Genomic DNA, 22,064 nt, shown 5'->3' on the forward strand with positions numbered 1-22,064 from the left:
AAAAATATTCACACAAAAAATACATTTTATAGAGATTAATTACAGTTTTACATACAACAAATACTATAGTTTTTAATTATGTATAGTAATACATATAAAATAACATTTTTACTTACCTTTATTGAAGATTGGTGATGGCATCTGGAAGATAGGGAGGAGGAGAGAGGGAGTTGGGGTTAGTGTTTGGAAGGAGAATCCCCCTCCATGAGGACTTAAGGTAAAGCCCTCTCTGGGGTTAATTCCCTTCTCTGTCTTTTAATGCCACTAGGACCAGCTTGAGAGTCACTGGACCCCTGTCTCACAAAATAACTGTCCACAGTCCTCTGTTTCTGGCACCTCTTTAACATTTCCCTAAAATGGGACATGGTTCTGTCACTGAACTTGTTGCAAAGATGGCTTGTTTCAGCTTGCTCAGGGTGGTACTTCTGCACAAACATTTGGACATCATTCCACTTGGCACAAATCTCCTTAATCTTTGAAGAAGGCACCTCATCCACTCCCTCTTCCTCCTCCTCTGAAGCAAGTTCCTCAGCTGTGGTCTGATACTGCTCCAGATGAAGCTCTTGCAGCTCTTCAGTGGTTAGCTCTTCCCTGTGGTCCTCCACCAACTCTTCCACATCCTCACCACTCACCTCCAATCCCAGGGTGTTCCCCAATGCCACAATAGAGTCCACAACAGGCAAAGGGTGAGCTGGGTAAGGGTCAGGGTCAGGGTCAGGGTCAGCCTCAAACCCTTCAAAATCCCTCTTTTGGACACAATCTGGCCACAATTGTCTCCAAGCAGAGTTCAAAGTCCTGGAAGTCATTCCTTCCCAAGCCTTACCTATACAGCTTATGGAGCTGTAAATGTTGAAGTGATTCCTCCAGAACTTTCTTAGGGTCAACTTAGCATCTGTGGTCACTTCAAAGCACTTTTCAAACACTGCTTTTGTGTAGAGTTTTTTGAAGTTAGAAATGACCTGCTGGTCCATGGGCTGGAGGAGAGGAGTGGTGTTAGGAGGCAAGAACTTCACTTTTATAAAACTGAAGTCCTTAGAAAAGAGGTCTAATAAGTTTGGAGGATGAGCAGGAGCATTGTCCATTAACAGGAGGCACTTGAGTGGCAATTTCTTTTCTTGAAGGTATTTTTTCACACTGGGGCCAAACACTTCATGGACCCACTCTTTGAAAATTTGTCTTGTGACCCATGCCTTATGATTAGCTTTCCACAAGACAAGAGTAAGCCTGTCTTTCATAGGCTTGTGTCCTGGCAGTGCCTTTTCCTCCTGTGTGATGACGGTTCTTTTTGGCATTTTCTTCCAAAACAAGCCTGTTTCGTCACAATTAAACACTTGTTCAGGTTTCAATTCTTCACTGTCTATGTACCCCTTAAACTCCTGTACAAACTTCTCAGCCGCCCATTTGTCTGAACTGGCTGCCTCACCATGTCTTACAACATTGTGTGCCACTATGCTTCTTAAATCTGTCAAACCAGCCTCTGCTGGCCTTAAATTCACTATCAGCACTGGTTGCAGGAGTTTTCTGTACCAGATCGGCATGCAACTTCCTTGCCTTTTCGCAAATAATCGTCTCTGAAACACTATCACCTGCAATCTCTTTATCCTTAATCCACACCAGCAACAACTTCTCAACCTCTTCAACTATTTGTGGGTTTTTTTTGGTTAGCATATTAACACCTTTCGCAACATCAGCTTCCTTGATTTGTTCTTTCTTTGACAGGATAGAACCGATGGTCGACTAGTTTTTCCCATACATCCTGGCAAGCTCAACAAGTCTCACACCACTCTCATACTTCTGTATTATTTCCTTCTTCACATCTATGGTGTTTCTCACTTTCTTTACCACAGGGGTACCACTAGCAAGTTTCTTTGGGCCCATGGCAGCTTATTTCACAGTCCCACAAGCACTAAACACAACGAAATAATCGTAAAATGCGTGAATGAGAGCGCAGGTTAGTGTTCACTTAAGCATAAACAAAGCTAGACTGCTCACGGCGCCTGCGCGGGGACACGAACAGAGTGGGCCGGCAGACAGGTCCCGTACTCGGCGGTCCGAAAATAGGGGCGCGTTCAATAATAGGGACACAGTTTGTCCGAAAAAATGGTCCTATTTTCGAAACGTTTGATATGTGATACATTTGATTTTTGAGGTTCCACTGTATAGGAATTTTTTGTCTGTTTAATTATTATTGACTTTTCACAGTGTATTAATTTGCACATTGCATTGACAGCTGTTGCGGCGTTTAGTGGGAGGAGGCCTTACAGAGGAAAATGTCGACCAGTTATTGTTGATGCGTGATCATCTTACCAAACTTCAGAGGCAGAAGAAGGCAACAGAGGCAACTCGTAATGGGCCACAGCATCATCATCAACTGCCAGGACTGGTACATTCTGAGCTTTTACACTGATTCTCTTATTTGATCTTTGCAAAGTACAATAACAAACAACTCAGTTTGTCTTCATAATAATGTTTTTAGGTATTGGATAGTTTATTTTTTCCCATCAGTAGTTCTTCTTTCAGCTCACTGTTCATTTCCTACTGAGGCTGGGTGACCCAAAAAAGAAAGAAACACTTTAACCATCATTCACACATAATCACAGTCTTTGCAGAGGTGCACAAATATGACAGTTCAAATGTCACTCCAAACAGCAAATATCCCAAACCCCTCCTTTAAAGTGTAGGCATTGTACTTCCCACCTCCAAGACTCAAGTCTGGATAACTTGTTTCCCTGAATCCCTTCACAGAATATTACCCTGATCACACTCCAAAAGCTCAAGTCCCAGAAACCATTAGCCTGTACTATCTAACACACTCACACATGCCTCTTTACCCCCTCCCTCCAGCTTTTCCTAGGATGGCCCCTATCCCTCCTTCCCTCCACTACAGATTTATATGCCCTCCTATTATTATTGAGCCCATTGGTCTAAGCTGGGGTTGACATGGACCTGCCCCACATGGGCCAGTAGGCCTGCTGCAGTGTTCCTTCTTTCTTATGTTCTTACTAATTTTTTAACAATACTTTTAGTAACTCCACACCTCTTCCTACTTTCCACACTACAAATTCTCCACATAATATTTACAACAAACATTGACCTTAGACACATCTCCTTGCTGCAGCATTTACAACTTATTTTTCACACTCATATAAAAGTGTTGGGTATCCCTATACTCTAATACATTCCCTTCTTTGCCATCGTGGATAATGTTCTTTGTGTCCATGATACCTCAATGCATCACCCACCTTTTTTCCTTCATCAGTTTTGTGGTGTACCTTGTCCTTCATAAACCCATCTGCCAACAAGTCTACTCCCAAATATCTGAACACATTCACTTTTTCCATACTTACTTTCTCCAATCTGATATCCAAGTTTTCCTTATCTAAATAGTTTGATACCCTCATCACCTTACTCTTATCTGTGTTCACTTTCAACTTTCTTCCTTTACACACCCTAGGTAGTACTGCTGTCCTGCCAAATGAGTGTAAGATTGAAACCTGTATTTTGTTTAAATGATGGTAGGATTGCTGGTGTCGTTTCTTCTGTCTCATAAAGTAACAGGATAACAGGTATATCTTGTTACTTTTACTTACAATTAGGTCATACTACACATGCATGTACACATTTATGTATACACATAGTTTTTGTTCTTCCTTTCATCTCCATGGGAAAGGGGAATAAGAATCTTTCCTCTTTATGCCATGCATGTTGTAAAAGTCAACTAAAATGCTGGGAGCAGTAGGCTAGTAACCCCTCTTCCATAAAGCTTACTAAAAATAAAAAGAAAACCATCAGTAGTTTTTTTCCAGTAGTTATCAACTATTAATTCACTCTATTAATCCACCACATAGGCATATATCAGACAGGAATACCACACAGGCATATATCAGACAGGACTGCCATGCAGGCATATATCAGACAGGACTGCCATGCAGGCATATATCAGACAGGACTACCATGCAGGCATATATCAGACAGGACTGCCATGCAAGTATATAGGACGGCCATATAAGCATATATCAGACATTGGTAACATAATGTCTATTACAGTATGTGTACTGTATTTCTGCAGATTTTTATACTAAACATCCCTTCATGGAAGGTTCCTTGATGCTGGTGAGGGGTCTCTTGATCCAAGCAACTGGACTTGGTCTCCCTTTTCTTGTATTAAATCTGATTGCATCCCATTCTCCAGGTGCTCTGTGGCCCCTACAGGTTTACTGCCTCCTTGGTAATAATAATAGTAACAATAATAATTATAATACTATACCAAACATTATTGTATTGATAATTAAAAATTCAGTATTGCCCATTTCTTGACCCTTTCAGGGTCCAAACCCATAATCTAAAACTTGTCCACAGGTTCCTGGAATTTACAAAAAAAAAAAAATAAAAAATCATGAAATAGTAGAGAATCTTTTTCTTTTGGTAATATAACAAAAATTACGAAATTTGATGGAAAACTGACAGAATTACGCTATCGCGAATTTTGCTGTTTCAGCTATATTTACACATCAGCAATTTTGCCCACTTTGAGTCCTATTTTACGCTAATTACATTGTTCTAGTTAAACAAATTCTTAGCTATTTTGATTGAGCACAAGAAACTGCCCAATAAATTATTTCATCTACCCAATAAAGTGATCAAAAATTGGTAATTTGGTCAATTTCACACAAATTTCAAAATATGCCAATCTCAAAATAGGGTCCAGAATAAACAATGCAGACATTTCTGGCACTAAACTAACATTTCCTCTGTTCATTAGTTATGTTCCCAGACTTTTATTCACTCAAAAAATAGAAGATTTACTGTTATGCTTTTTTGTAATAATTGTGTAAATGTCAGCACATTAGTGAACACATATTAGACTGACCAGTGGATATATATATTGGAGAGTTACGTGATATATTTACTCTGCTGTTTTCATTCCTTAAACCAATCAAAATCATTGCTATTTCTGTAATATTTCTTCCATTCTGTCAAATGAGACCAAGCAACCGAGAATACAACCATAAAAATCACATGAAAAAGCTCCGCAAATTCACTATTTTAAATCAAAAACACAGCCGCAGTTTTTTTCGTCATGCACTGCGTGCTGCAGGATGTTTTTTTTAACCCTTTGACTGTCGCAACTCCAAATCCTGAAGTGTCTCTTGGTGTTGAAAAATATTAAAAAAAAAAAATTATTTTTACTTATCAAAATGTTAAGATTAATTTTCTGATTGTCTTAAGCCCCCCCAAAATTTTTTGCAATCAGTGCTTACCGAGATGTAGAGAGGTAAAGTTGGCAGAAAATAAGCCGTGTATGGCAACAGCGGCGAATGCCGCTCACCTGGTAAACTTTGGTTTACTTGCATTCAAAAGTTTCTTCTTTTTTTTTTTTCACCATTTTATTTTTTCACATAACTTACATGGCCTGTGAGACCAAAGTATGGTGCAATGTTCATATATATATATATATTCATTTAATGTAACAAAATTATAGCAGAAACACTAGTGTCATCATATTGTTTACAAAACTTGTTTACACAAACAATATAAACAAAATTTTATTACTATTCTTCTATAATATATATACATATGTACAATCACTGGACACTTTCCTAAAACTGCTGCAGCTTGTGGGATTCTTAAAAACATGAGTGTATGCACAGTACCTTTGATATACCTTTGAAGAGTTTTGAGAGTTTATCTACTCTCTGAGCCCGGCCTTGGGCCAGGCTCATCTGGTGCTTGCCTGGTCAACCAGGCTGTTGCTGCTAGAGGCCGACTGACATACATATCCATCACAGCCTGGTTGATCTGGCACTTGGTGAAGATACTTGTCCAGTTTCCTCTTGAATCCTTCTACACTGGTTCCAGCCGTGTTTCTGATATCTTCTGGTAAGATGTTGAATAGTCTGGGACGACCCCGGATCTTGATACAGTGTTCCCTTATTGTCCCCACCACACCCCTGCTCTTCACTGGGTTTATTTTACACTTCCTCCCATATCTCTCACTCCACAATGTTGTTAGGCAGTGTGCAGATTTGGGACCAAGCCCTTGAGTACCTTCCAGGTATATTTATTATCATGTACCTCTCACTCCTCCGCTCCAATGAATACATGTTCAAGACTTGCAGACGTTTCCAGTAGTTTAGGTGCTTTACAGGCTCAGTGTGAGCCGTAAACGATCTCTGTATTTGTTCCAGCTCCGATATTTCTCCTGCTTTGAACGGGGCCATCAGCACTGAGCAATATTCTAATTGAGGGATCACTAGCGATTTGAAGAGTGTCACCATCGACATTATTTCCCTTGTTTTGAAAGTTCTCAATACCCACCCTGTCATCTTCCTGGCTGTCATGAACTTTGTCTTGTTATGGTCTTTAAAAGAAAGGTCCGCTGACATAATTATTCCTTGGTCTTTTACGTGTTCCTTACGTTCTATTTGGTGACCCTCTTGAGTTTTGTATATAGTGCTCCTTTTGAGTTCTTCATTCTTTCCATGCCTAAGCAGGAAGACATAAACCCTGTTTATGTCTTCCTGTACTTTTTCAGTGTCTTCTACCATACTGACTTCATGCTTATTTTAGTGTCATCTGCAAATGATGATACAAAAGTGTGCCAGGTGTTTTTGTCTATGTCTGCTATGAGGATGGGAAATAGCAGAGGTGCCAGGACAGTGCCTTGGGGCACTGAGCTTTTGACCTCACTGATGCTGGATCTTGCCCTGTTCACAACTACTTTTTGTGTTCTGTGTGTTAGGAAACCGAAAATCCATCTGCCTACCTTCCCCATAATGCCCATATCCTTCATTTTGTGCGCTATCACTCCACAATTGCATTTGTCAAATGCCTTTGCAAAATCTGTGCAAATCACATCTTCGTTTTGGTCGTCTTCCAATCCTCCGTAATTCTGTCATAATGGTTCATCAGCTGTGACAGGCATGATCGTCCTGCTCTAAAACCATGCTGGTTCAGGTTATGTTGGTTGTGCTGGTCCATGAAATTTGTAATCTGCCGTCTCATCACTCGAAGATTTTTATGATGTGAGAGGTTAGGGCTACTGGTCTGTAATTTTTAGCTAGTGCTCTAATACCTCCCTTATGCAAAGGAGCTATGTCTGCACTCTTTAAGGCCTTCGGTATTTCACCTAGATCTAAGCTCTTTCTCCAAAGAGTACTGAAGGCTCGTGCTAGTAGTACTTTGCACTTCTTTATAAATAGAGCATTCCACGAATCTGGTCCAGGTGCTGGGTGGGCATGTTTTCAATTTCTTTTTCAAAATCTATGGGATTTGTACTAATGTCAGTTAGTTGGTCTGTGCAGCCTTCTTCTGGAGTGAAAAATATGTATTTATGTATGTGTTATGTACACTCCTCACACATAAAACGAGTGTCTCTGCGTTTTGTGGTATGTGCACAGACATAACACCTCTTCTGAGCATTTTCCTTGAAAGTAGTAGGAGGCAGTGGTACGGGGTAGTGATCACCAGGCCTCAGACGAGAGGGCATGTGTCGATAATTTCGTGGGCGCTGGTCTATTTCAAGTGTTGTTCCTTGGTACTTGAATATTATATGTCTGATAACTGACAAACAAAATTCACCATATTTGGGCTTGTTTGTTTGTTTGTGGGGTAGTGTGAGGGGAAGTCACGCACGGTCGAGCTCTGTCAAAAATTACTTTTCCTGATAGTCCCAAGTGGGAACAGAGGGCGGGAAATAAGCGTGTGCAACCATAAAGTGATATACTTCCCTGTGAACCAACATAAAAGGAATATCAGTGAACACCAAATAGAAAAATGTGGTTTACAGTATCATATGGAGAGTGCCGGTGAGAACAACAGTTACTCTGGAAATAAGCCTGACCAGCTAGAGCGAACTATTGCCAGATGTCGACACAAGTGGAAATAAACAAACAGATATTGAACTATCTATAAGTAATATGGTGAGTGACAAATATATATATATGTGTAGTGACATAGTGAAATAAATTGTAGATACGAGTAATCTAAATTATCCTCAGTATAGCGTAAAATATATGGTGTAGCATATGAGAATATTTACAAGCAACTGGCACTAGCGAACTATTGCCGGAGGTCCAGAGAAGTGGAAATAACGTAGGAATATTTACTACAGTCATAAGTAATAAAACGAGTGATGGTAGCATTGAGGTGCAGGGAATCACAGTATACATAAATTAAGCATACAATCAATGAAAAGGCATAAGTCTACTGTGTGACGGATTTTTCCCCGTTAACTCTACTAAGTTTACTACTATGGAAGTGCAGGGGAAAGTTACCATAGGCCTAGTGCCGTGTGAACAATATAACCATCCCAGTGTAGCACAGTGAAAAGAAAAGCGTATCTTGAACGAATACTACATTGTATATCCTACAACATTGTATATCATACAACACAGTGACAAAATACCAGTGATAAAATAAAAGGAAATAAAATAAAAAACAATTGTGAAGTGTGGCAGTGGTGGGGCAATCTACTTGTCCTGGTGTTGACATGTGACAAGTGATACACCAAGGTACGAGTTACCACATATAACGAATAGACGAAAAGGATATAAATAGGCAGTGATATAGTAAACTGAACTTATGGATAAGTGTATAGTGTAAAACTATGGTATAATTATATGGGAACAAGTTGAAAGTGCCACCTGCATCCCACCTCCAAGCCCCCGCCTCGTGCCCCCACCCCATTCCCCGGATCCTACCCCACCCATCCAACAATCCCACCCACGGCCCCTTCCCCCTCGCACCCTCACCTTCTTTCCACAGACCCCTATCTCCCAGCTTACCACCCCACCACACAGCCCCCTCCTCCTATTGTCCCTACCCTCTCCCCAAGGATACCCACTGCCCAGCCCATCCCACCTACCAGCCACCCCACCACCAGTCACACATAATAAATACACCATCCACCACATACACCTGTTTTAAAAGTAATCATGGCCAGGAATAAAGGCTGTTGTTTACGTATGTGAAAAAATCTTTGGGAGAAACATGAGGGGCATTGGTTATGAAATATCACATTTATCATGTACAAAGCTTCATGCAACCATGACAAATGACCAAAAACAAGAAAGTCATTTCTGGATTTGCCCCAGTGAAAGGGACAGCTGGTTAAGCATAAGAGAGGTACTGAAAAGTGAAAACCTAGAAAGTGTAAGGAAGTTTCTAAGGAGCTTGCCAGAGTTATACAAAGAGTGGAAAATGGGGGAAAAAGAACAAGAAAAGGAGGAAAATGCAAATAGAGGTGAAAACCAAGGAGTGAAAGTAAGAGCAAGAGTAGAAAACGCCATACAGAGCAAGTCAGAAAAAGAAACAGGGATACATAACATAGTGGAAAGGGGAAGGGAGGATGAGAAAACTAGAACAGGAACAAACGAAAACGAGCAAAGGGAAGAAATTAGCCTAGAAGAAATTGAACAAGGGAACTCAGATCAGGTGGCAGAACTTAGGAAAGACACAGAATCAATAAATATAGGTAGTCAGAACATTTGCAGTTACTATGCTAAAGGTATGTGCCTATATGGCAGAGATTGTTGGAATAAACACACCAGAAAATGTGCGAACATGTTGAGGAAGGGAAAGTGTTGTTTCAACAAAGAGTGCAGCAGGTACTTCCATCCAGTAATGTGTAAAGCTTCAATGCAGTCCAGAGAATGTTATGACCTGAGATGCCCAGACCATCATGTAAAAGGAATGCAGTGCTACAGAGTTAGCAGAGAAAGGGAAATGGAACAGCATTCTTTTTTAGACAAAAAGAGAAAAGATCAAAGCAAAGGAAGAGACAAACAGGGGGAATGGTACAGAGAGGACAGGTGGGCAGTAAAATGGGGCGTACCAAACCAGGCATCAGCCCGTCAAGGCCGAATAAGCAAACAAACGTGAAGCCAGTACTGGAGAAACCAGGGGAGTGTACACCAGTGGACATACCAGGTAGTACACCACCAGTGGTACTAATGAAACACAAAGCAAGACAAAACATCCCACTTGGTAATTCCTGCTTCATATTTGCAAATATACAGGGTTTGAAATCAAATAAAAATGACAAAGTTAGCGATGTCAGTGGGCTCCTGACAGAAGCGAATGCCATATTCAGAGCATTTACAATAACACACACAAGGGATGTTTTGGATGGAGAGATAAAGATAGAAAACTACAACATGTATAGATGTGATAGAATCAGTAGGTCACAGGGAGGAGTAGGAATCTATGTGAAGGACACTTTCTATTGTACAGAAGTGCTGAATTCTACGAATGATATAGTAGAAATTCTAGGCATTAAAGTTGAAAATAGGAATTTGGTAATTATCCTAGTATACAAACCACCATCGGCAACTGCTGAGGAATTCACAGATCAGTTAAGTAAGATAGATAGCTATCTGGATAGGCTAGAAAGTCCTACACCAAATATTTTGCTCCTTGGAGATTTTAATCTCCCTCATGTAAAATGGAAGATGGCGCAACGTAATGTTATACCAGAAATATCCCCGGGAAGCACCCTGGCTCAACAGGTACATACCAGGGAAATAATGAGGTTTTGTGAAAAGTACTCTTTAAACCAACAGGTAATTGATCCCACTAGAAATGAAAATACCTTGGATTTTATATTCACAAACAATGAGGAACTGATCAGAGACATAACAGTTTCCAAAACTATTTACTCTGATCATAACATCATAGAGGTTCAAACTAGTATTAACTCAGGGGTAGGAAACTGCATCGCTAAAGTTAGAGACGGGATGTTCAGTACGTTTAATTTTAACAACCATAGAATTAACTGGGAAAAAATAAACCAAGAGCTATCAGACATACCCTGGGAATCAGACATGAGCGACCTAAATCCCCACCAGTGCCTAGAGAAGCTGAATACAGAAGCATACAAAGTATGTATGAAACATGTACCATTGAGGAAACCCAGAGGAAGATCAGATATAGAGAGAGAGCGTAGGAGATGATACAGAAGAAGAAAACGGGTTACTGAACTGCTTAAAAACACAAATATGCTACAACAGAGGAAAGATAGACTTAGCAGAGAGATCACTGAATTAGAGCAAAAACTTAGGATGTCATACCTCACAGAAGAAGTACAAAGGGAACAAAAGGCCATACAGGATATTGCAAAAAACCCAAAATATTTCTATTCCTATGCAGAATCCAAGCTAAGAACTACCTGTTGAATTGAACCACTACTGAAAGGAGACTCGTATACAGATGATGAACAGGAAATGTGTGAAATCCTAAAAGAACAGTATGAGTCGGTGTTCAGCAACCCACTAAATGACAGCAAGGTAGAAAATGGAGAAATATTTTTTCACTCCAGAAGGAGGTCACAGACCAACTAACTGACATTAGTACAAATCCCAAAGATTTCGAAAAAGACATGGAAAACATGCCCACTCACTCAGCACCTGGACCAGATTCATGGAATGCTCTATTTATAAAGAAGTGCAAAGTACCCCTAGCACGAGCCCTCAGTATTCTTTGGAGAAAGAGCTTAGATCTGGGTGAAATACCGGAGGCCTTAAAGAGTGCAGACATAGCTCCATTGCACAAGGGAGGTAGTAGAGCACTAGGTAAAAATTACAGACCAGTAGCCCTAACCTCTCACATCATAAAAATCTTCGAAAGAGTGATGAGACGGCAGGTTACAAATTTCATGGACCAGCACAACCAACATAACCCGAACCAGCATGGTTTTAGAGCAGGACGATCATGTCTGTCACAGCTGGTGAACCATTATGACAGAATTACGGAGGCACTGGAAGACGACCAAAACGAAGATGTGATTTACACAGATTTTGCAAAGGCGTTTGACAAATGTGATCATGGAGTGATAGCGCACAAAATGAAGGCCTTGGGCATTATGGGGAAGGTAGGCAGATGGATTTTCGGTTTCCTAACACACAGAACACAAAAAGTAGTAGTGAACAGGGCAAGATCCAGCATCAGCGAGGTCAAAAGCTCAGTGCCCCAAGGCACTGTCCTGGCACCTCTGCTGTTCCTCATCCTCATAGCAGACATAGATAAAAACACCCAGCACACTTTTGTATCATCATTTACAGATGACACTAAAATAAGGAAGACATAAACAGGGTTTTCCAGTGAGCAGTGGAAAACAACATGACATTCAATGGTGGTAAGTTCCAGCTGCTTAGGTATGGAAAGAATGAAGAACTCAAAAGGAGCACTATATACAAAGCTCAAGAGGGTCACCAAATAGAACGTAAGGAACACGTAAAAGACCTAGGAATGATTATGTCAGCAGACCTTTCTTTTAAAGACCATAACAAGACAAAGTTCATGACAGCCAGGAAGATGACTGGGTGGGTATTGAGAACTTTCAAAACAAGGGAAACAATGCCGACTGTGACACTCTTCAAAGCGCTAGTGCTCCCTCACTTAGAACATTGCTCAGTGCTGACGGCCCCGTTCAGGGCAGGAGAATATCGGATCTGGAACAAATACAGAGATCGTTTATGGCTCACATTGAGCCAGTAAAGCACCTAAACTACTGGGAACGCATGCAAGTCTTGAACATGTACTCATTGGAGCGGAGGAGAGAGGTACATGATAATATTTAACTGGAAGGTACTCAAGGGCTTCGACCCAAATCTGCACACTGCCATAACAACATACTGGAGTGAGAGATACAGGAGGAAGTGTAAAATAAACCCAGTGAAGAGCAGGGGTGCGGTGGGGACAGTAAGGGAACACTGTATCAACTATCCTCATAAAAACTCTTCACTGCTTTCAGTAACCTACCTCCTACACCATACACCTGTAACATCTGCCACATTGCCCCCCTATCCACCCTGTCATACACCTTTTACAAATCCATAAATGCCACAAAGACCTCTTTAGCCTTATCTAAATACTGTTCACTTACATGTTTCACTGTAAACACCTGGTCCACACACCCCCTACCTTTCCTAAAGCCTCCTTGTTCATCTGCTATCCTATTCTCCATCTTTCTCTTAATTCTTTCAGTAATAACTCTACCATACACTTTACCAGGTATACTCAACAGACTTATCCCCCTATAATTTTTGCACTCTCTTTTGTCCCCTTTGGCTTTATACAAAGGAACTATGCATGCTCTCTGCCAATCCCTAGGTACCTTACCCTCTTCCATACATTTATTAAATAATTGCACCAACCACTCCAAAACTATATCCCCACCTGCTTTTTACATTTCTATCTTTATCCCTTCAATCCCGGCTGCCTTACCCCCTTTCATTTTACCTACTGCCTCACGAACTTCCCCCACTCTCACAACTGGCTCTTCCTCACTCCTACAAGATGTTATTCCTCCTTGCCCTATACACGAAATCACAGCTTCCCTATCTTCATCAACATTTAACAATTCCTCAAAATATTCCCTCCATCTTCCCAATACCTCTAACTCTCCATTTAATAACTCTCCTCTCCTATTTTTAACTAACAAATTCATTTGTTCTCTAGGCTTCCTTAACTTGTTAATCTCACTCCAAAACTTTTTCATATTTTCAACAAAATCTGTTGATAACATCTCACCCACTCTCTCATTTGTTCTCTTTTTACATTGCTTCACCACTCTCTTAACCTCTCTTTTTCTCCATATACTCTTCCCTCCTTGCATCACTTCTACTTTGTAAAAACTTCTCATATGCTAACTTTTTCTCCCTTACTACTCTCTTTACATCATCATTCCACCAATCGCTCCTCTTCCCTCCCGCACCCTCTTTCCTGTAACCACAAACTTCTGCTGAACACTCTAACACTACATTTTTAAACCTACCCCATACCTCTTCGACCCCATTGCCTATGCTCTCATTAGCCCACCTATCCTCCTATAGCTGTTTATATCTTACCCTAACTGCCTCCTCTTTTAGTTTATAAACCTTCACCTCTCTCTTCCCTGATGCTTCTATTCTCCTTGTATCCCATCTACCTTTTACTCTCAGTGTAGCTACAACTAGAAAGTGATCTGATATATCTGTGGCCCCTCTATAAACATGTACATCCTGAAGTCTACTCAACAGTCTTTTATCTACCAATACATAATCCAACAAACTACTGTCATTTCGCCCTACATCATATCTTGTATACTTATTTATTCTCTTTTTTTTTAAATATGTATTACCTATAACTAAACCCCTTTCTATACAAAGTTCAATTAAAGGGCTCCCATTGTCATTTACACCTGGCACCCCAAACTTACCTACCACACCCTCTCTAAAAGTTTCTCCTACTTTAGCATTCAGGCCCCCTACCACAATTACTCTCTCACTTGGTTCAAAGGCTCCTATACATTCACTTAACATCTCCCAAAATCTCTCTCCTCTACATTCCTCTCTTCTCCAGGTGCATACACGCTTATTATGACCCACTTTTCGCATCCAACCTTTACTTTAATCCACATAATTCTTGAATTTACACATTCATATTCTCTTTTCTCCTTCCATAACTGATCCTTCAACATTACTGCTACCCCTTCCTTTGCTCTAACTCTCTCAGATACTCCAGATTTAATACCATTTATTTCCCCCCACCGAAACTCCCGTACCCCCTTCAGCTTTGTTTTGCGTAGGGCCAGGACATCCAACTTCTTTTCATTCATAACATCAGCAATCATCTGTTTCTTGTCATCCGCACTACATCCACGCACATTCAAGCATCCCAGTTTTATAAAGTTTTTCTTCTTCTCTTTTTTAGTAAATGTCTACAGGAGAAGGGGTTACTAGCCCATTGCTCCCAGCATTTTAGTTGCCTCATACGACACGCATGGCTTACGGAGGAAAGATTCTTTTCCACTTCCCCATGGACAATAAAAGAAATAAAGAAGAACAAGAGCTATTTAGAAAAAGGAGAAAAACCTAGATGTATGTATATATATATGCATGTGCGTGTCTGTGAAGTGTGACCAAAGTGTAAGTAGGAGTAGCAAGATATCCCTGTTTTCCAGCGTGTTTATGAGACAGAAAAAGAAACCAGCAATCCTACCATAATGCAAAACAGTTACAGGTTTCTGTTTCACAGTCATCTGGCAGGACGGTAGTACTTCCCTGGGTGGTTGCTGTCTACCAACCTACTACCTACCTATTGAAGATATAGGCCTTATAAAATATCCAAAGGAAATACAGTGGACCCCTGCTTAACGATCACCTCCCAATGCGACCAATTATGTAAGTGTATTTATGTAAGTGCGTTTGTACGTGTATGTTTGGGGGTCTGAAATGGACTAATCTTCTTCACAATATTCCTTATGGGAACAAATTCGGTCAGTACTGGCACCAAGGAGGAGGAGGAGAAGGAGGAGAAGGAGGAGGAGAAGGAGGAGAAGAAGAAGAAGAAGGAGGAGAAGAAGAAGAAGAAGGAGAAGAAGAAGAAGAAGGAGAAGAAGAAGAAGAAGAAGGAGAAGAAGAAGAAGAAGGAGAAGAAGGAGAAGAAGAAGAAGAAGGAGAAGAAGAAGAAGAAGGAGAAGAAGAAGAAGAAGAAGGAGAAGAAGAAGAAGAAGGAGAAGAAGAAGAAGAAGGAGAAGAAGAAGAAGAAGAAGAAGGAGAAGAAGAAGAAGGAGAAGAAGAAGAAGAAGGAGAAGAAGAAGAAGAAGAAGAAGAAGAAGAAGAAGAAGGAGAAGGAGAAGAAGAAGAAGAAGAAGAAGAAGGAGAAGAAGAAGAAGAAGGAGAAGAAGAAGAAGGAGAAGAAGAAGAAGGAGAAGAAGAAGAAGGAGAAGAAGAAGAAGGAGAAGAAGAAGAAGAAGAAGGAGAAGAAGAAGAAGGAGAAGAAGAAGAAGGAGAAGAAGGAGAAGAAGAAGAAGAAGAAGAAGAAGAAGAAGAAGAAGAAGAAGAAGAAGAAGAAGAAGAAGAAGAAGAAGAAGAAGAAGAAGAAGAAGAAGAATTGTTTGTTTGTTTGTTTGTTTGTTTGTTTGTTTGTTTGTTTGAACATACTTCTGGAACGAAAAAATATCGTTAACCGGGGGTCCGCTGTAATGTACTGATAGCAGATATAAATAACATGTTACACCAGTGTTTTGAATTCAGTTTTTTATTACCAGCATCTGTAATTAATATTTTGTCTTATTTTCAGATAAATATTGAAGATCTAAAGAAAATTGTTCCCACTCACCACTGTGATCTGATGCCAGAGGATGGCTCAATTGATATTTCAACACTCAGCCTGTAAGTTCTTGTTAAAGATATGTACTTATTTTCTTTCAAGTTGGTCCATTGTTATTCTTGCAATGATGTATGTTTGATGTAGACTCACAAGAAGTGACATGGTGGTTGCATTTCTGAATGTTAGCATGCATTGTAAAAACACTATACAAATGGAATAAAATAACATAGGGAAAATTGGATTTTGTTCTTAACATTTCACATATGATAAACCTCCCAAAAACATTTTAAAGTACTAGGCTATAATCTTCTTTCAACACTCAGGCTGCATCCCACCCAGGCAAGCTGACCTAAAAAGAAAAACTAAAGTTTTTCATTTTAGGTCTTTTTTAAATTTAGTAATTTATACAGGAGAAGGGGTTTCTAACCCCTTGCTCACTAGGCTATTAGTGAACAAAAATTTATAAAAATTTGACTCGGTAGCTTTGACTCTGAAGCTTTCTAAAATTAGTTATGGAATTATACAGTTTGCTCAGTTTTTTTTTTTTTTTTAACACATCGGCCGTTTCCCACCGAGGCAGGGTGACCCAAAGAGAAAGATAGGAAAAAAACTTATATCATTCAACACTTTCACTATCACTTATACATAATCACTGTCTTTGCAGACGCTTTCGGATATGACAGTTTAGATGTCCCTTCAAACTGCTAATATCCCAGACCCCTCCTTTAAGGTGCAGGCATTGTACGTCCCATTTCCAGGACTCAAGTCCAGCTGACCGGTTTCCCTGAATCCACACTATTTTTTTTTTTTATTATTAACACACTGGCCGACTCTCACCAAGGCAGGGTGGCCCGAAAAAGAGAAGCCTTCACCATCATTCACACCATCACTGTCTTGCCAGAAGGGTGTTTTACACTACAGTTTTTAAACTGCAGCATTAACACCCCTCCTTCAGAGTGCAGGCACCGTACTTCCCATCTCCAGGACTCAAGTCCGGCCTGCCGGTTTCCCTGAATCCCTTCATAAATGTTACCTTGCTCACACTCCAACAGCACGTCAAGTACCAAAAACCACCAGTCTCCATTCACTCCTATCAAACATGCTCAAGCATCCCCACTGGAAGTCCAAGCCCCTCGCACGCAAAACCTCCTTTACCCCCTCCCTTCAACCTTTCCTAGGCCGACCCCTACCCCGCCTTCCTTCCGCTACAGACTGATACATTCTTGAAGTCATTCTGTTTCGCTACATTCTCTCTACATGTCTGAACCACCTCAACAATCCTTCCTCAGCCCTCTGGACAACAGTTTTGGCAATCCCGCACCTCCTTCTAACTTCCAAACTACTAATTCTCTGCATTATATTCAAACCACACATTGCCCTCAGACATGACATCTGCACTGCCTCCAGCCTTCTCCTCGCTGTAACATTCATCACCCATGCTTCACACCCATATAAGAGCGTTGGTAAAACTATACTCTCATACATTCCCCTCTTTGCCTCCAAGGACAAAGTTCTTTGTCTCCACAGACTCCTAAGTGCACCGCTCACCCTTTTCCCCTCATCAATTCTATGATTCACCTCATCCTTCATAGACCCATCCGCTGACACGTCCACTCCCAAATATCTGAATACATTCACCTCCTCCATACTCTCTCCCTCCAATCTGATATCCAATCTTTCATCACCCAATCTTTTTGTTATCCTCATAACCTTACTCTTTCCTGTATTCACTATTAATTTTCTTCTTTTGCATACCCTACCAAATTCATCCACCAACCTCTGCAACTTCTCTTCAGAATCTCCCAAGAGCACAGTGTCATCAGCAAAGGGCAACTGTGACAACTCCCACTTTATGTGTGATTCTTCATCTTTTAACTCCACACCTCTTGCCAAGACCCTCACATTTACTTCTCTTTAAACCCCATCTATAAATATATTAAACAACCACGGTGACATCACACAATATTACCCTGCTCATATTCCAAAAGCTCATCAGGTCCCAAAAACTATTTGTCTCCACTCACTTCTATCTAACACACTCACGCTCAGTTGTAGCTCCAAAAAATAATATATGTACTGTAGTTTCAATATTTATTTTTTAGCAGTCAGGTTTTTTTTCAGCAAACTGGCCATATCCCACTGATCTAGGGTGACCTAAAAAGTAAAACGAAAGTTTCTCTTTTTAAATTCAGTAATGTATACAGGAGAAGGGGTTTGTAGCACCTTGCTCCTGGCATTTTATTTGCCTCTTACGACATGCATGGCTTACGGAGGAAGAGTTCTGTTCCACTTCCCCATGGAGAACACGTGCATGTACATACATACACAGTGGTCCCTCATTTATCGTCGTTGATCCATTCCTGGAAGTGCGACGATTATCGAAATAGATGATTTTCGAATCAATTTTCCCCATAAAAAATAATGTAAATACAATTAATCCGTTCCTGACACCCAGAAGTAGTAAAACAAAAATTTTTTTTACATGAAATATAGATGTTGTACATAAACAATACAATGGAACATGATGAATGAAACATTAACAACATAACACTTACCTTTATTGGTGATTCTTCTTAGTATATGGAAGACTGGAGGAGGAGAGAGATTGGATTAGTTACTGTTTGGAAGGGGAATCCCCTTCCATCAACACCTCAGGTACCAAGTGCTTTTCTGGGGTTACTTCTCTTCTCTGTTTCTTAATGCCACTAGGACCAGCTTGAGAGTCACTGGAGTCCTGTCTCACAAAAAAAAGTGTCCAGAGAGCTCTGTTTCTGGCGTCTCTTTAAAACTTCCCTAAAATGGGCCAAGACTCTGTCACTGTACAAGTTGCCGATATGGCTGGCAACATCCTTCTCAGGGTGATGTTTCTCCATATATCTTTCCATCCTTCCCAACATTTCACCATGCCTTATCACACTGTGTATGCCACTACACTTCTTAAATCTCTCAAACCAACCTTTGCTGGCCTTAAATTCACAATTATCAGTACTCGTTGAAGGCAGTTTCTTTACCAGATCGTCATGCAACTGCCTAGCCTTTTCACAAATAATCGACATCATAAGACTATCTCCTGCTAGTTGTTTCTCGTTTTTTTTTTTTTTTTTTTTTTTTTTAAGAAGTTGGCCATCTCCCACCTAGGCAGGATGACCCAAAAAGAAAATACTTTTATCATCATTCAACACTTTCACCTCACTCACACATAATCACTGTTTTTGCAGAGGTGCTCAGAACACAACATTTTAGAAGCATATACGTATGAAGATACACAACATATATATATTATTTATATTAACACACTGGCCAATTCCCACCAAGGCAAGTTGGCCTGAAAAAGAAAAACTTTCACCATCATTCACTCTATCACTGTCTTGCCAGAAAGGTGGTTTACACTACAGTTTTTAAACTGCAACATTAACACCCCTCCTTCAGAGTGCAGGCACTGTACTTCCCATCTCCAGGACTCAAGTCCGGCCTGCTGGTTTCCCTGAATCCCTTCAGAAATGTTGCTTTGCTCACACTCCAACAGCACGTCAAGTATTAAAAACCATTTGTCTCCATTCACTCCTATCAAACATGCTCACGCATGCCCGCTGGAAGTCCAAGCCCCTCGCACACAAAACCTCCTTTACCCCCTCCCTCCAACCTTTCCTAGGCTGACCCCTACCCCGCCTTCCTTCCACTACAGACTGATACACTCTTGAAGTCATTCTGTTTCGCTCCGTTCTCTCTACATGTCCGAACCACCTCAACAACCCTTCCTCAGCCCTCTGGACAACAGTTTTGGCAATCCCGCACCTCCTCCTAACTTCCAAACTACGAATTCTCTGCATTATATTCACACCACACATTGCCCTCAGACATGACATCTCCACTGCCTCCAGCCTTCTCCTCGCTGCAACATTCATCACCCATGCTTCACACCCATACAGGAGTGTTGGTAAAACTATACTCTCATACATTTCCCTCTTTGCTTCCAAGGACAAATTTCTTTGTCTCCGCAGACTCCTAAGTGCACTGCTCACCCTTTTCCCCTCATCAATTCTATGATTCACCTCATCTTTCATAGACCCATCCGCTGACACGTCCACTCCCAAATATCTGAATACATTCACCTCCTCCATATTCTCTCCCTCCAATCTGATATCCAATCTTTCATCACTTAATCTTTTTGTTATCCTCATAACCTTACTCTTTCCTGTATTCATTTTCAATTTTCTTCATTTACATACCCTACCAAATTCATCCACCAACCTCTGCAACTTCTCTTCAGAATCACCCAAGAGCACAGTGTCATCAGCAAAAAGCAACTGAGACAACTCCCACCTCTTGCCAAGACCCTCGCATTTACTTCTCTTACAACCCCATCTATAAATATATTGAACAACCACAGTGACATCACACATCCTTGTCTAAGGCCTACTTTTACTGGGAAATAATCTCCCTCTTTCCTACATAATCTAACTTGTGCCTCACTATCCTCGTAAAAACTCTTCACTGCTTTCAGTAACCTACCTCCTATACCATACATCTGCCACATTGCCCCCCTATCCACCCGGTCATACGCCTTTTCCAAATCCATAAATGCCACAAAAACCTCTTTAGCCTTATCAAAATGCTTATATGTTTCACTGTAAACACCTGGTCCACACACCCCTACCTTTCCTAAAGCCTCCTTGTTCATCTGCTATCCTATTCTCCGTCTTACGCTTAATTCTTTCAATAATAACTCTACCATACACTTTACCAGGTATACTCAACAGACTTATCCCCCTATAATTTTTGCACTCTCTTTTGTCCCCTTTACCTTTATACAGAGGAACTATGCATGCTCTTTGCCATTCCCTAGGTACCTTACCCTCTTCCATACATTTATTAAATAATAGCACCAACCACTCCAAAACTATATCCCCACCTGCTTTTAACATTTCTGTCTTTATCCCATCAATCCCAGCTGCCTTACCCCCTTTCATTTTACTACTGCCTCACGAACTTCCCTCACACTCACAACTGGCTCTTCCTCACTCCTACAAGATGTTATTCCTCCTTGCCCTATACACGAAATCACAGCTTCCCTATCTTCATCAACATTCAATAATTCCTCAAAATATTCCCTCCATCTTCCCAATACCTCTAACTCTCCATTTAATAACTCTCCTCTCCTATTTTTAACTGACAAATGCATTTGTTCTCTAGGCTTCCTTAACTTGTTAATCTCACTCCAAAACTTTTTCTTATTTTCAACAAAATTTGATGATAACATCTCACCCACTCTCTCATTTGCTCTCTTTTTTACATTGCTTCACCACTCTCTTAACCTCTCTCTTTTTCTCCATATACTCTTCCCTCCTTGCATCACTTCTGCTTTGTAAAAACTTCTCATATGCTAACTTTTTCTCCCTTACTACTCTTTACATCATCATTCCACCAATCGCTCCTCTTCTCTCCCGCACCCACTTTCCTGTAACCACAAACTTCTGCTGAACACTCTAACACTACATTTTTAAACCTACCCCATACCTCTTCGACCCCATTGCCTATGCTCTCATTAGCCCATCTATCCTCCAATAGTTGTTTATATCTTACCCTAACTGCCTCCTCTTTTAGTTTATAAACCTTCACCTCTCTCTTACCTGATGCTTCTATTCTCCTTGTATCCCATCTACCTTTTACTCTCAGTGTAGCTACAACTAAAAAGTGATCTGATATATCTGTGGCCCCTCTATGAACATGTACATCCTGAAGTCTACTCAACAGTCTTTTTTTTTTTAATAACACACTGGCCGATTCCCACCAAGGCAGGGTGGCCCGAAAAAGAAAAACTTTCACCATCATTCACTCCATCACTGTCTTTCCAGAAGGGTGCTTTACACTACAGTTTTTAAACTGCAACATTAACACCCCTCTTTTATCTACCAATACATAATGCAACAAACTACTGTCATTTTGCCCTACATCATATCTTGTATACTTAT

The 22,064-nt window shown here is 40.6% G+C and overlaps 1 protein-coding gene across 5 annotated transcripts in view; it reads left to right on the forward strand.

Annotated features, from left to right (window-relative positions):
- The window catches only part of Vps15 (vacuolar protein sorting 15), a 164,744-nt gene that overhangs the window by 100,429 nt on the left and 42,251 nt on the right, over positions 1 to 22,064 (forward strand). For all 5 annotated transcript variants that reach the window (XM_053771055.2, XM_053771056.2, XM_053771054.2 and 2 more), the window contains exons 18-19: positions 2,231 to 2,383; positions 16,063 to 16,154. In XM_053771055.2, the coding sequence (XP_053627030.1) occupies positions 2,231 to 2,383; positions 16,063 to 16,154 (245 nt within the window). The remainder of the gene's footprint in view (positions 1 to 2,230; positions 2,384 to 16,062; positions 16,155 to 22,064) is intronic.

Source organism: Cherax quadricarinatus, chromosome 5 (assembly GCF_038502225.1).
Source record: "Cherax quadricarinatus isolate ZL_2023a chromosome 5, ASM3850222v1, whole genome shotgun sequence".
Lineage (NCBI taxonomy): Eukaryota > Metazoa > Arthropoda > Malacostraca > Decapoda > Parastacidae > Cherax > Cherax quadricarinatus.